The following is a 12857-nucleotide window of genomic DNA, read 5'->3' as shown; positions in this document are numbered from 1 at the left end:
ACAAAAAAAGGCAAGGGTTGCAATCCTAGTCTCAGATAAAACAGACTTTAAACCAACAAAGATCAAAAGAGACAAAGAAGTCCATTACACAATGGTAAAGGGATCAATTCAACAAGAAGAGCCAACTATCTTAAATATATATGCCACCAATACAAGAGCACCCAGATTCATGAAGCAGGTCCTTAGTGACCTAAAAAGAGACTTAGACTCCCACACAATAATAATGGGAGACTTTAACACCCCACTGTCAACATTAGACAGATCAACGAGACAGAAAGTTAACAAGAATATCCAGGAATTGAACTCAGCTCTGCACCAAGCAGACCTAATAGACATCTACAGAACTCTCCACCCCAAATCAACAGAATATACATTCTTTTTAGCACCACACCACACCTATTCCAAAATTGACCACACAGTTGGAAGTAAAGCACTCCTCAGCAAATGTAAAAGAACAGAAATTATAACAAACTGTCTCTCAGATGACAGCGCAATCAAAGTAGAACTCAGGATTAAGAAACTCACTCAAAACTGCTAAACTACATGGAAACTCAACAACCTGCTCCTGAGTGACTACTGAGTACATAACGAAATGAAGGCAGAAATAAAGATGTTCTTTGAAACCAGAGAGAACAAAGGCACAACATACAAGAATCTCTGGGACACATTCAAAGCAGTGTGTGGAGGGAAATTTACAGCACTACATGCCCACAAGAGAAAGCAGGAAAGATCTAAAATTGACACCCTAACATCACAATAAAAGAGAACTAGAGAAGCAAGAGCAAACACATTCAAAAGCTAACAGAAGGCAAGAAATAACTAAGATCAGAGCAGAAATGAAGGAAATAGAAACACAAAAAAACCCTTCAAAAAATCAACGAATCCAGGAGCTGGTTTTTTGAAAAGATCAAAAAAATTGATACACCACTAGCAAGACTAATAAAGAAGAAAAGAGAGAAGAATCAAATAGACACAATAAAAAATGACAAATGGAATGTCACCACCGATCCCACAGAAATACAAACTACCATCAGAGAATACTATAAACACCTCCATGCAAATAAACTAGAAAATCTAGAAGAAGTGGATACATTCATCAACACATACACCCTCCCAAATCTAAACCAGTAAGAAGTTGAATCTCTGAATAGACCAATAACAGGCTCTGAAATTGAGGCAATAATTAATAGCTTACCAACTAAAAAAAGTCCAGGACCAGATGGATTCACAGCCGAATTCTACCAGAGGTACAAGGAGGAGCTGGTACCATTCCTTCTGAAACTATTCCAATCAATAGAAAAAGAGGGAATCCTCCCTAACTCATTTTATGAGGCCAGCATCATCCTGATACCAAAGCCTGGCAGAGACACACAAAAAAAAGAGAATTTTAGACCAATAACCTTGATAAACATTGATGCAAAAATCCTCAATAAAATACCGCCAACCGAATCCAGCAACACATTAAAAAGCTTATCCACCATGATCAAGTGGGCTTCATCCCTGGGATGCAAGGCTAGTTCAACATATGAAAATCAATAAATGAACCAAAGACAAAAACCACATGATTATCTCAATAGATGCAGAAAAGGCCTTTGACAAAATTCAATAACACTTAATGCTAAAGACTCTCAATAAATTAGGTATTGATGGGACATAACTCAAAATAATAAGAGCTATCTATGACAAACCCACAGCCAATATCATACTGAATGGGCAAAAACTGGAAGCATTCCCTCTGAAAACTGGCACAAGACAGGGATGCCCTCTGTCACCACTCCTATTCAACACAGTGTTGGAAGTTCTGGCCAGGGCAATCAGGCAGGAGAAGTTAATAAAGGGCATTCAATTAGGGAAAGAGGAAGTCAAATTGTCCCTGTTTACAGATGACATGATTGTATATCTAGAAAACCCCATCATCTCAGCCCAAAATCTCCTTAAGCTGATAAGCAATTTCAGCAAAGTCTCAGGATACAAAATCAATGTGCAAAAATCACAAGCATTCTTATACACCAATAACAGACAAACAGAGAACCAAATCATGAGTGAACTCCCATTCACAATTGCTTCAAAGGGAATAAAATACCTAGGAATACAACCTACAAGGGATGTGAAGGACCTCTTCAAGGAGAACTACAAACCACTGCTCAATGAAATAAAAGAGGATACAAAGAAATGGAAGAACATTTCATGCTCATGGGTAGGAAGAATTAATATCGTGAAAATGGACATACTGCCCAAGGCAATTCATAGATTCAATGCCATCCCCATCAAGCTACCAATGACTTTCTTCACAGAATTGGAAAAAAACTACTTTAAAATTTATATGGAACCAAAAAAGAGCCCACATTGCCAAGTCAATCCTAAGCCGAAAGAACAAAGCTGGAGGCATCACACTACCTGACTTCAAACTATACTACAAGGCTACAGTAACCAAAACAGCATGGTACTGGTAGCAAAACAGAGATATAGAACAATGGAACAGAACAGAGCCCTCAGAAATAATGCTGCATTATCTACAACTATCTGATCTTTGACAAACCTGACAAAAACAAGCAATGGGGAAAGGAGTCCCTATTTAATAAATGATGCTGGGAAAACTGGATAGCCATATGTAGAAAGCTGAAACTGGATCCCTTCCTTACACATTATACAAAAATTAATTCAAGATGGATTAGAGACTTACATGTTAGACCTAAAACCATAAAAACCCTAGAAGAAAACCTAGACATTACCTTTCAGGACATAGGCATGGGCAAGGACTTCATGTCTAAATCACCAAAAGCAATGGCAACAAAAGCCAAAATTGACAAATGGGATCTAATTAAACTAAAGAGCTTCTGCACAGCAAAAGAAACTACCATCAGACTTAACAGGCAACCTACAGAATGGGAGAGAGTTTTTGCAACCTACTCATCTGACAAAGGGCTATCTACAATGAACTCAAACAAATTTACAAGAAAAAAACAAAGAACCCCATCAAAATGTGGGTGAAGGGTATGAACAGACACTTCTCAAAAGAAGACATTCATGCAGCCAAAAAACACATGAAAAAATGCTCACCATCACTGGCCATCAGAGAAATGCAAATCAAAACCACAATGAGATACCATCTCACACCAGTTAGAATGGTGATCATTAAAAAGTCAGGAAACAACAGGTGCTGGAGAGGATGTGGAGAAATAGGAACACTTTTACACTGTTGGTGGGACTGTAAACTAGTTCAACCATTGTGGAAGTCAATGTGGCGATTCCTTAGAGATCTAGAACTGGAAATACCATTTGAGCCAGCCATCCCATTACTGGGTATATACCCAAAGGATTATAAATCATGCTGCTATTAAGACACATGCACACGTATGTTTATTGCAGCACTATTCACAATAGCAAAGACTTGGAACCAACCCAAATGTCCATCAATGATAGACTGGATTAAGAAAATGTGGCACATATGCACCATGGAATACTATGCAGCCATAAAAAAGGATGAGTTCATGTCCTTTGTAGGGATATGGATGAAGCTGGAAACCATCATTCTCAGCAAACTATCGCAAGGACAGAAAAACAAACACCACATGTTCTCACTCATAGGTGGGAATTGAACAATGAGAACACTTGGTCACAGGGTGGGGAACATCACACACCGGGGAGTGTTGTGGGGTTGGGGGAGGGGGGAGGGATGGCATTAGGAGATATACCTAATGCTAAATGTTGAGTTAATGGGTGCAGCACACCAACATGGCACATGTATACATATGTAACAAACCTGCACGTTGTGCACATGTACCCTAAAACTTAAAGTATAATAATGATAAAATTTTTAAAAAAGTTAAATTTGAACTACAAAAATAATTAACAATCTGATTCTAAAACTCATGTGCAAATGCAAAAGATCCAACATAATCAAAATAACCCTTAAAAAAGAAGAAAACTGAAGGGCTGATGTCAAGATTTAGTATAAATTTACAGTAATGAAACAGTGTGATATGGGTGGAATATCTCTACAAGTGCATGGTACCAAAAGTGTTTTGGGTTTTGGAATATTTGCACATATATAATGAGATATCTCAAAAATGGAATCAAACTCTAAACACAAAATACACTTATGTTACATGCACCTTATATGCAGGGCTTAAAGGTAATTTTATGGAACACTTTTAGTAAATTTGCAGATGAAAGTTTGTGTACCTGATGTCTAGTTTGAAATTTTCTACTTGTGGCATCATTTTGGCACTCAAAAAGTTTTGGATTTTGGAGCATTTCTGATTTTGCATTTTGGATTAGGGATGCTAGACCTACATGAAGAAAGCCAGATAGAGATAGTCTCCAATTTAAGATGGTTCTACTTAGAATTTTTCAACTGTACAATGGGTTTATTGGGGTATTAAATTGATTTTCAAATTATGATTGGTTCATCAGTATAACTCTAGAAGAATATGTAGATTGATGGAATACAACAAATGGTCCAGAAATAGACCCACACACATATGCCAGCTTACTTTTCACAAAGGGACAATAGCAATGTATGGAGAAAGGACAGCATTTTCAACATATGCTGCTGGAACAGATAGATATCCACATCCATACAATGAACTTACATCACACCTCACTCATATGCAAAAATGTACACAATGTGGATCACAGATCTAAATATAAAACCTAAAACTATAAAAATTCTTCAAGAAAGCAGAGGAGAAAAATCTCTGGGACCCTGTGCTGGACAAAGACTTTTTTTAGACATGAGACAAAAGGCAAAGTCCATAATTAAACGAACAGATATATCACACTTCATCAAAATGAAAAACTTCAGCTCTTTAAAATATATTATTAAGAAAACAAAAAGTCAAGCTACAAACTGGGAAAAAATCTTTCTGAAAAAGCATAATAATGGAATGATATCCAGAATTTTTTTAAAAAACTCTTAAAACTCAGCAAATAAGAATAAAAACTATCTAATTTTTAAATCTTTATAAGCTATCCAGATTGGAAAAGATAGTTCACTAAAGAAGATATACAGGTGGCAAATCAGCACACGGGAAGATGTTCAACATTCTTAGTCCTTAGGTCAATGCATATTCACACCACAGTGACACGCACAATATGCACCCATTGGAATGGCTAACAGTAAAAACTAATAAACAGCAATACTAAGAGCTCATGATGACATTGCACAATGAGAATTGTCATATACTGCTGATGGGAATGGAATACAGTATAAATACTTAAACATTTAGTAGTTTCTTAATAAGGAGAATACAAACGGACAGGAAGAGATTTTTATGGATGATGGGCATGTTACTGCTCTTGATTATGGTGATGGTTTCACATGTGCATACGTATGCCAAAACTTATCAAATCGTATATTTTACGTACATTCAGCCTATCATATATCAGTTATACCTCACTAAAGCTATAAATTGCAGGAATAAACATCTAGGACAATGGCTAGGGCAGGGAAAAAAGGGTATTAAATGATGCAGGAGAGAGCTAGAATATTCAGATCTTAACCTAATAGCAATGGCAAGTGGTAAGCTGAGTTACAAGGAAGAGACAACATCAGATCTGAATTTTTTTAAATTAATAATTATAGTTTCAGAGTAGACCATGGTCTCAGGAAGTGGGGTAGCAGGAAAAATAGTTCTAAGGTTACTGCAGTATTCTGAGTGGGAGAGAATGGTAACCTGATCTGGGAGAAGCAGAGTCAATAAAAAGGCTGAGACTGCCCTTCACACTGAGAAAGGTACAGTGGAGTTATCATAGCTCTTTGGTATACAATATACATTATTTCTCAGTCTATTTTAATGTCAAACACGTTTCTGAGATGAGCATCACTATCACACGTCAGTGCTCTGTGGTGCAATACTAAGCAATGTGTGTGAATATTACTGTGGGATACATTAAAAGGCCTTCTACTTATGCAATGCTCCTACCGTTAAAATCCATTTTGAGTTGTTCAATGAGCAATGTAAAAGTCTCATAATTAGAGAAAAGCAAATCATAATCCTCTGATGCTATTTCTGATGGCCATGTTATGTCATCAAGGTTATCCACTGAATGTATTTGGCTTTTGACCTGTAAGATAAATAATACTGCTTCAAATGTCCTCAAAATATTCATAGAATATACCAGATGTACAGAAGTGGTATTTATTCATATTTTTATATGAGCAAAACCACAGGTGCTTCTTAAAACAACAGATTTTTCTTAAAAGGGTACCGTTATCAGTGGGTACTTGTTATTAAGCCCTTTTATTCCAACTAATTGTCTTTATTAAAAAAGGTTCTCACTTTACCTTTTATAATGTGTTTTTTTAACAATAATGTTTCAGATAATTTACTTTTTACAATACCTTGTTCTTTTCATTAGATTTCTTTTCAGGCCTGAAAAAAGAAACAATTTCTCTTAGACAAACAGTAAATACATAAAATACAAAGAATGTCCAAATCTATTATTTTATTATATAAAATCTCAGCATTTATAAGTTATTTATTCTATCCATTAAGTGTTCAGGTCATTTTTTAACAGGCAATGTAAATATAACTATTTTCCACATGGGGAATTAAACTATAAACAGAAAGAGTAACATTAAGGGAGAAAGAAAATATGATAATAATAATATCATTACAAAGAATTGAATTTAGATCAAGCTTTCTGACAGTCAAGGCAAAAGGAAAAACATGTTACTGATATTACGTGATAGAAAGACATATACCAGGACTTCTCATTGCTGTCCTTTTCAATAAAAACAAGCTTTTACTGGCACTGAAACCTATTTGGAAAACATTATTTATGTTCTTATGTGAGGGGAACCCTTTTTTAAATGATAATATTAGCTCTTTCAGGACTTATTATGCAGACACTATGCATCATTCTAAGCACTGTGCATGTGTCAAGCTCATTTTAATCATCATAACAATTCTTTGAGGTAGGTAATATTAGGGCTTCTATAAAGAAAGAAACTAGGCCCAGAAATGCCATATAAATTTCCCCAGCCCATAGAGGTGGTCAGTAATTGACACAGCATTGAAATCCAAGAATTCTCCCTCCAAAACATGTGTTTTGCAATATGCTGTGAAGGTAATATTTATATTCAAGTGTTTTTAAGAGATATGATAGCACAAATCCATATTATCATTCTGTTTTTGGCTATAACTAAAAATTTCTGATTATCATTCTGTTTTTGGCTATAACTAAAAATTTCTGATTATCATTCTGTTTTTGGCTATAACTAATAATTTCTGAATCCTGCACTTTTTTTTCACCTTTTGAAAATTGCAGTGTCTTTTTTTTATATATACATACTTTAAGTTTAGGGTACATGTGCATAACGTGCAGGTTTCTTACATATGTATACATGTGCCATGTTGGTGTGCTGCACCCATTAACTCATCATTTAGCATTAGGTATATCTCCTAATGCTATCCCTCCCCCCTTCCCCCACCCCACAACAGTCCCTGGTATGTGATATTCCCCTTCCTGTGTCCATGTGTTCTCATTGTTCAATTCCCACCTATGAGTGAGAACATGAATCCTGCACTTTTTTAAAAAATAAAGACTTTATACAGAGGCAAATTTGGAAACCTACTACTTTCAAAAAACTAAAAATTAGTTTTTAAAAGAAATTTATCAATGTCATTCATTTATTTCTTCAACTGTTTATTCATGCATTCAACAAATACTCATTGAGCATACAATATATGCTGATAACATTGCTGGCCCAGGAAAATATGGTTTTGATGCTTTAGGAGCTTATAATCCTGAAGTAATAATCTGCAATAGATTGTCAATAGTTTGCTTTTCTCAACTTCATGAACAAAATCCTTCCCTACTCCCCAGAATCTAAACAATCATAAAGTTGATACACCTGATATTTTAGAGTAAGTACCTAAGCAAATCATGGCTACTCATGATGCTACTGTCAAAGGTAGTGCAAGATGTGCAATTATGAAGGAACATTTAAATTCTATTCAGCATGGCCTAAGTGTGTGAATGTTTATTATAATTCTTTTTAAAAATCAGTGTATGACAGTTTAAGTTTTAGGTCATCATCGTCATGTGCAGTTACACTAACATGTTACGCTTCTGAACCACTTCTGAAAAAACAACTCTAATCATAAAACTATACATGAATAGAAGTTCTAAGGGCAATTAGTTTGCTAAAAATCCATAAAAGATAATGAATCAAGCTGTCTAATGCTTAGACATGCAACCAAGCAAACAAAATTACCTTTCATAACCATGTTTATTCCCAACAGTAAAAAATAAACTCTAAAAATTTCTGTTTTGAAACACAAAGAGAGAAAACTCCCTCAAATCCCACACTCTTTTTTAATTATTGCCCATTTCTATATTGCCTTTCCCAGCAAATTTTCTCTCAAGAGTTGTCTACATTCATCCACTACAGATTTCCATGGCTATCATTTGTTGAAACTGCTCCTAGTCAAAGTCACTAATCCTTATTATAATCAATCTTTCAACAGCACTGATACAGTTGAGTATTTCCAGCTTGAGGAGACTATATTATTCTATTTCCAGGAAAAGTAATCGGTGTTAACATTCCTTCCTGGAGATTTATTTTCTTTTCTTTCTTTTTTTTTTTCTTTCTTTCTTTTTTTTTTTTTTTTTTGACTTTAAAATTTTTTTAACCTTAAGTTCTGGGATACATGTGCAGAACGTGCAGGTTTGTTACAGAGGTATACATGTGCCATGGTCATTTGCTTCAGCTATCAACCTGTCATCTAGGTTTTAAGTCCTGCATGCACTAGGTATTTGTCCTAATGCTCTCCCTCCCCTTGCTCCCTCACCCCCAGGCAGGCCCCAGTGTGTGATGTTCCCCTCCCTATGTCCATGTGCTCTTATTGTTCAACTCCCACTTGTGAGTGAGAATATGCAGTGTTTGGTTTTCTGTTCCCATGTTAGTTTGCTGAGAATGATAGTTTCTCACTTCATCCATGTCCCTGCAAAGGACATGAACTCATTCTTTTTTATGGCTGAACAGTATTCCATGGATTATATTTGCCACATTTTCTTTATCCAGTCTATCATTGATGGATATTTGGGTTGGTTACAAGTCTTTGCTATTGTAAATAGTACCGCAATAAACTTACGTGTGCGTGTGTCTTTATAGTAGCATGATTTATAATCCTTTGGGTATATACCCAGTAATGGGATTGCTGGGTCAAATGGTATTTCTGGTTCTAGATCCTTGAGGAATCACCACACTGTCTTCCACAATGGTTGAACCAATTTACACTCCCACCAACAGTGTAAAAGTGTTCCTGTTTCTCCACAGGCTCACCAGCATCTGTTGTTTCCTGATTTTTTAAGGATCACCATTCTAACTGGCATGAGATGGTACCTCATTGTGGCTTTGATGTGCATTTTTCTAATGATCAGTGATGATGAGCTTTTCTTCATGTTTCTTGGCCATGTAAATGTCCTCTTTTGAGATGTGTCTGCACATATCCTTTGCCCACTTTTTGAGGGGGTGTTCCAAGATATTTCTTATAAAGGACTTATAAATTTTACCTTCTTTACCATCTATTTCACTTAAACTGCTATCATCATCTACTTGTTGCAGACCATGAGTTAGTAAATTGGCCTTCTCAAATATGGGTGTAATCACAGATCATTTTGAGGTCCGTTTTTTATTTTCATGTTTCTTACTTCATATGCAAGGCAAAAGCTCTACTTTAAAAACTCTATAAAAAGCCAATGTTTCCTAATAACTCTATTGACAATGAACAAAAAAACCACAATTTTTGTAAAACTCCAACTGTTTTCCATCTCAATGCACTGATTAATTTTTTAAATGTTTAGAAGTACAAACAACATAAAAGGAAATGTGCATCCCCTGCTTCAAAAACAAGGTAATATACAATTATAATACATTGTGTTCTGTAAGAGTTGATATATTAAAAAGTTATATTTTAGCACAAGGAAGGCTTTAGAGAAGAGGCAAAATATAAGAAGGGCCCACTAGGGAAAAACAGTGAGAGAAAACCCTTCCAGTTAGAGAACAGAATGTGAGCACAAAGATTAAGCACATGAAGTCTAGATGCTTACTAAGAACTTGAAAGGAAAAGTGTAAAATACTTGGAAGCTAAGAATAGGAGATGAATCTACACTACACTTGAATGCTATATTAAAAAGCTTGAGTCCACTGAATATCAGCAATGACTGTTAAACATGAAAATCATAATTAGATTTGGGCTATATTTCTGTTTCTAATATTCAATATAATAATGTTTACCTTTAAATACAGTTTCAAAAGTAGCTGTGGCACATAAAACATGAAAGATGAAATCAGGAAAATGTCTTGAGGGAGGGTGTATTAGTCCATTTTCACACTGCTATAAAGAAATACTGAAGACTGGGTAATTCATAAAGGCTAAGCTGCACCTTGGCCCCTTTTAGCCACAGCTGGACCTGTAGTGGCTGAATGCAGGGCAGCAAGTCCTGAGGCTGCACATAGTACCAGGGCCCTGGACCCAAACCTATGAAACCATTTTTTCCTTCCAGGACTCTGGGCCTGTGATGCGAGTGGCTGCCATGAAGATCTCTGTCATGCCCTAAAGACACTTTCTCCATTTCATGGCAATTAACATTCTGCTCCTCATTATTTATGCAAATTTCTGCAGCCAACTTGTATTCATCCATAGAAAATGTGTTGTTTCTCTTTTCTACCAAATGGTCAGGCTACAAATTTTCCAAATTTATGCTCTGCTTCCCTTTTAAAAATATAAGCCCCAACTTAAAACCATCTCTTTGTGAATGCATAAAACTGAATGCTTTCAGAATCAACCAGGTCACCTCTTGAATGCCTTGCTGCTTAGAAATTTCTTCCACCAGATAGCCTAAATCATCTCTCTCAAGTTCAAAGTTTTACAGATTGCTAGTGCAGGGGCAAAATGCTGTCAGTCTCTTTGCTAAAGCATATCAAGAGTCACCTTTGTTCCACTCCCCAACAAGTTCCTTATCTCCACCTAAGATCACCTCAGCCTGGACTTCATTGTCCATATCACTATCAGCATTTTGGTAAAAAAAACTATTCAACAAGTCTGTAGGAAGTTCCAAACTTTCCCACATCTTCCTGTCTTCTTTTGAGCCCTCCAAACTGTTAAAACCTCTGTTACTCAGTTCCAAAGTCACTTCCACCTTTTCACATTATCTTTATAACAGTACCCCACTATCCCTGGTACCAATTCTCTGTATTAGTCCATTTTCACACTGCTACAAAGAAATATCTGAGATGGGGTAATTCATAAAGGAAAGAAGCTTAATTGATTCATAGTTACACATGGCTGGGGAGGCCTCAGAAAACTTACAATCATGGTGGAAGGTGAAGGGGAAGCACACACCTTCTTCATAAGGTGGCAGGAGAGAGAGAAGTGAAGGGGATAGAGCCCTTTAAGAAACCATCAGCTCTTGTGAAAACTCATTCACTATCATGAGAACAGCATGGGGGAAACCAACCCTATGATCTAATCACCTCCCACCAAGTCTTTCTCACAACACCTGGGAATCACAATTTGACATGAGATTTGGGTGGGGACACAAAGCCAACCTACACCAGGGGGCTATCCTTACTTTTAAAATATCTAAATGTCATTATTTATATTTCAAAAATAGCAGTTTTTGATTAGTTATGATTTTGTTTGAAAATAAAACAATCTGGTAAATGTTCTTCACTTTTAGCCTCGTATTTAGTCAAAATATAAAAAGCTGGATTTGCCAGCAGAAAATTGTAATTACTTTTTAATGAGGTAAACATGCACAAGAATATCACTATTATTGTACAAAGAAGAAAGTGAACAAGAAAAGGAATTTAAAAAGAGAGAATATCACTATCATACACATCCATGAACTGACAAAGAGATTAAAATCTCCCACTGGAGTTTATGTTAGGACTTGAGCAAAAGCTTCTAAAAATACTGAAAACAAAAACAAAACCATTATTTTTAAGAAATAAATTATACAGAGAACTCTTCTGGTTAAGACAAGACTATGTAGCAAAAAAAAAAAAAAAAAAGGACTTCCTGAGAGCTATTATTAACCAATTCATCTTGAAAAAACTTTAAAATTAAGTATGCAATTCTGGAATATAAAATAGTTTCATTTTGAAAATAGTTAATGGAAGGCAACCTTTAAACAGCACAAACTTAGAAAAGAACTGACCTGTAGCCATGATAACAAGAAGCCACCCAGGGCAAGTTCTAAATCTAGTCAATCGATCAATGACCGCTGCCCTTGCTTGCCCACCAATATCAATGTGAGCAGCTTGCTTCTGAAAGACAGCCAAGCAGCAGCAGCTGCTCCATCAGAGCAGACAGTGCCTGATCAGTACACCTCTTATACAGCAAGCAAAAAATTCCAACTCTGTTTTTTTATTTCAAATGCTGAAGTTTCATAATCCGTTGGAAAGAATTTGTAAGTCCATTAAATTTACCACCCTAATATTTTTCAGATAAAATACCAGTAAAGTTTGCAATTCCTCTGATGCATTTTACCATAATTAAAATTATCATGATTACCAGTAAAATAATAAATGGTGAATAACCACAATATTGGGATTTTCTCCCTTAATGAAAAAATATTAAGAATGTAGCTTATTATAAAGAGCCAAAAGAATTTATGCATATAATTACCAGGCTAAGTTGTTAGAGTGAACCTTGTCAAACATTTTGTAAGTGAGAATCAATCAAATGTAATATACCCACGAGTATTTGTTAGGTAGATACATCCGATATGCTAGGCCTTTTTCTAGGCACTGAGGATATGGTAGTGAACAATAAAAATCCTATTCATGAGAATGAGATAAACACACAACAATAGACAGATAAGGCAAAATATACAGTATG

At 35.7% G+C, this 12857-nt stretch overlaps 1 protein-coding gene across 1 annotated transcript in view; it reads right to left on the bottom strand.

The window, feature by feature from the left end:
- POTEA (POTE ankyrin domain family member A) overlaps nucleotides 1-12857 on the bottom strand; it is a 71760-nt gene that overhangs the window by 15348 nt on the left and 43555 nt on the right. Inside the window, exons 10-11 of the mRNA XM_001140309.6 lie at nucleotides 6347-6377; nucleotides 5928-6069 (exon numbers count right to left, since the gene is read on the bottom strand). Of these exons, the coding sequence (XP_001140309.5) occupies nucleotides 5928-6069; nucleotides 6347-6377 (173 nt within the window). The remainder of the gene's footprint in view (nucleotides 1-5927; nucleotides 6070-6346; nucleotides 6378-12857) is intronic.

This window comes from Pan troglodytes, chromosome 7 (assembly GCF_028858775.2).
Source record: "Pan troglodytes isolate AG18354 chromosome 7, NHGRI_mPanTro3-v2.0_pri, whole genome shotgun sequence".
Taxonomy (NCBI): Eukaryota; Metazoa; Chordata; class Mammalia; order Primates; family Hominidae; genus Pan; species Pan troglodytes.
This window is presented reverse-complemented; position numbering and strand designations above follow the sequence as displayed.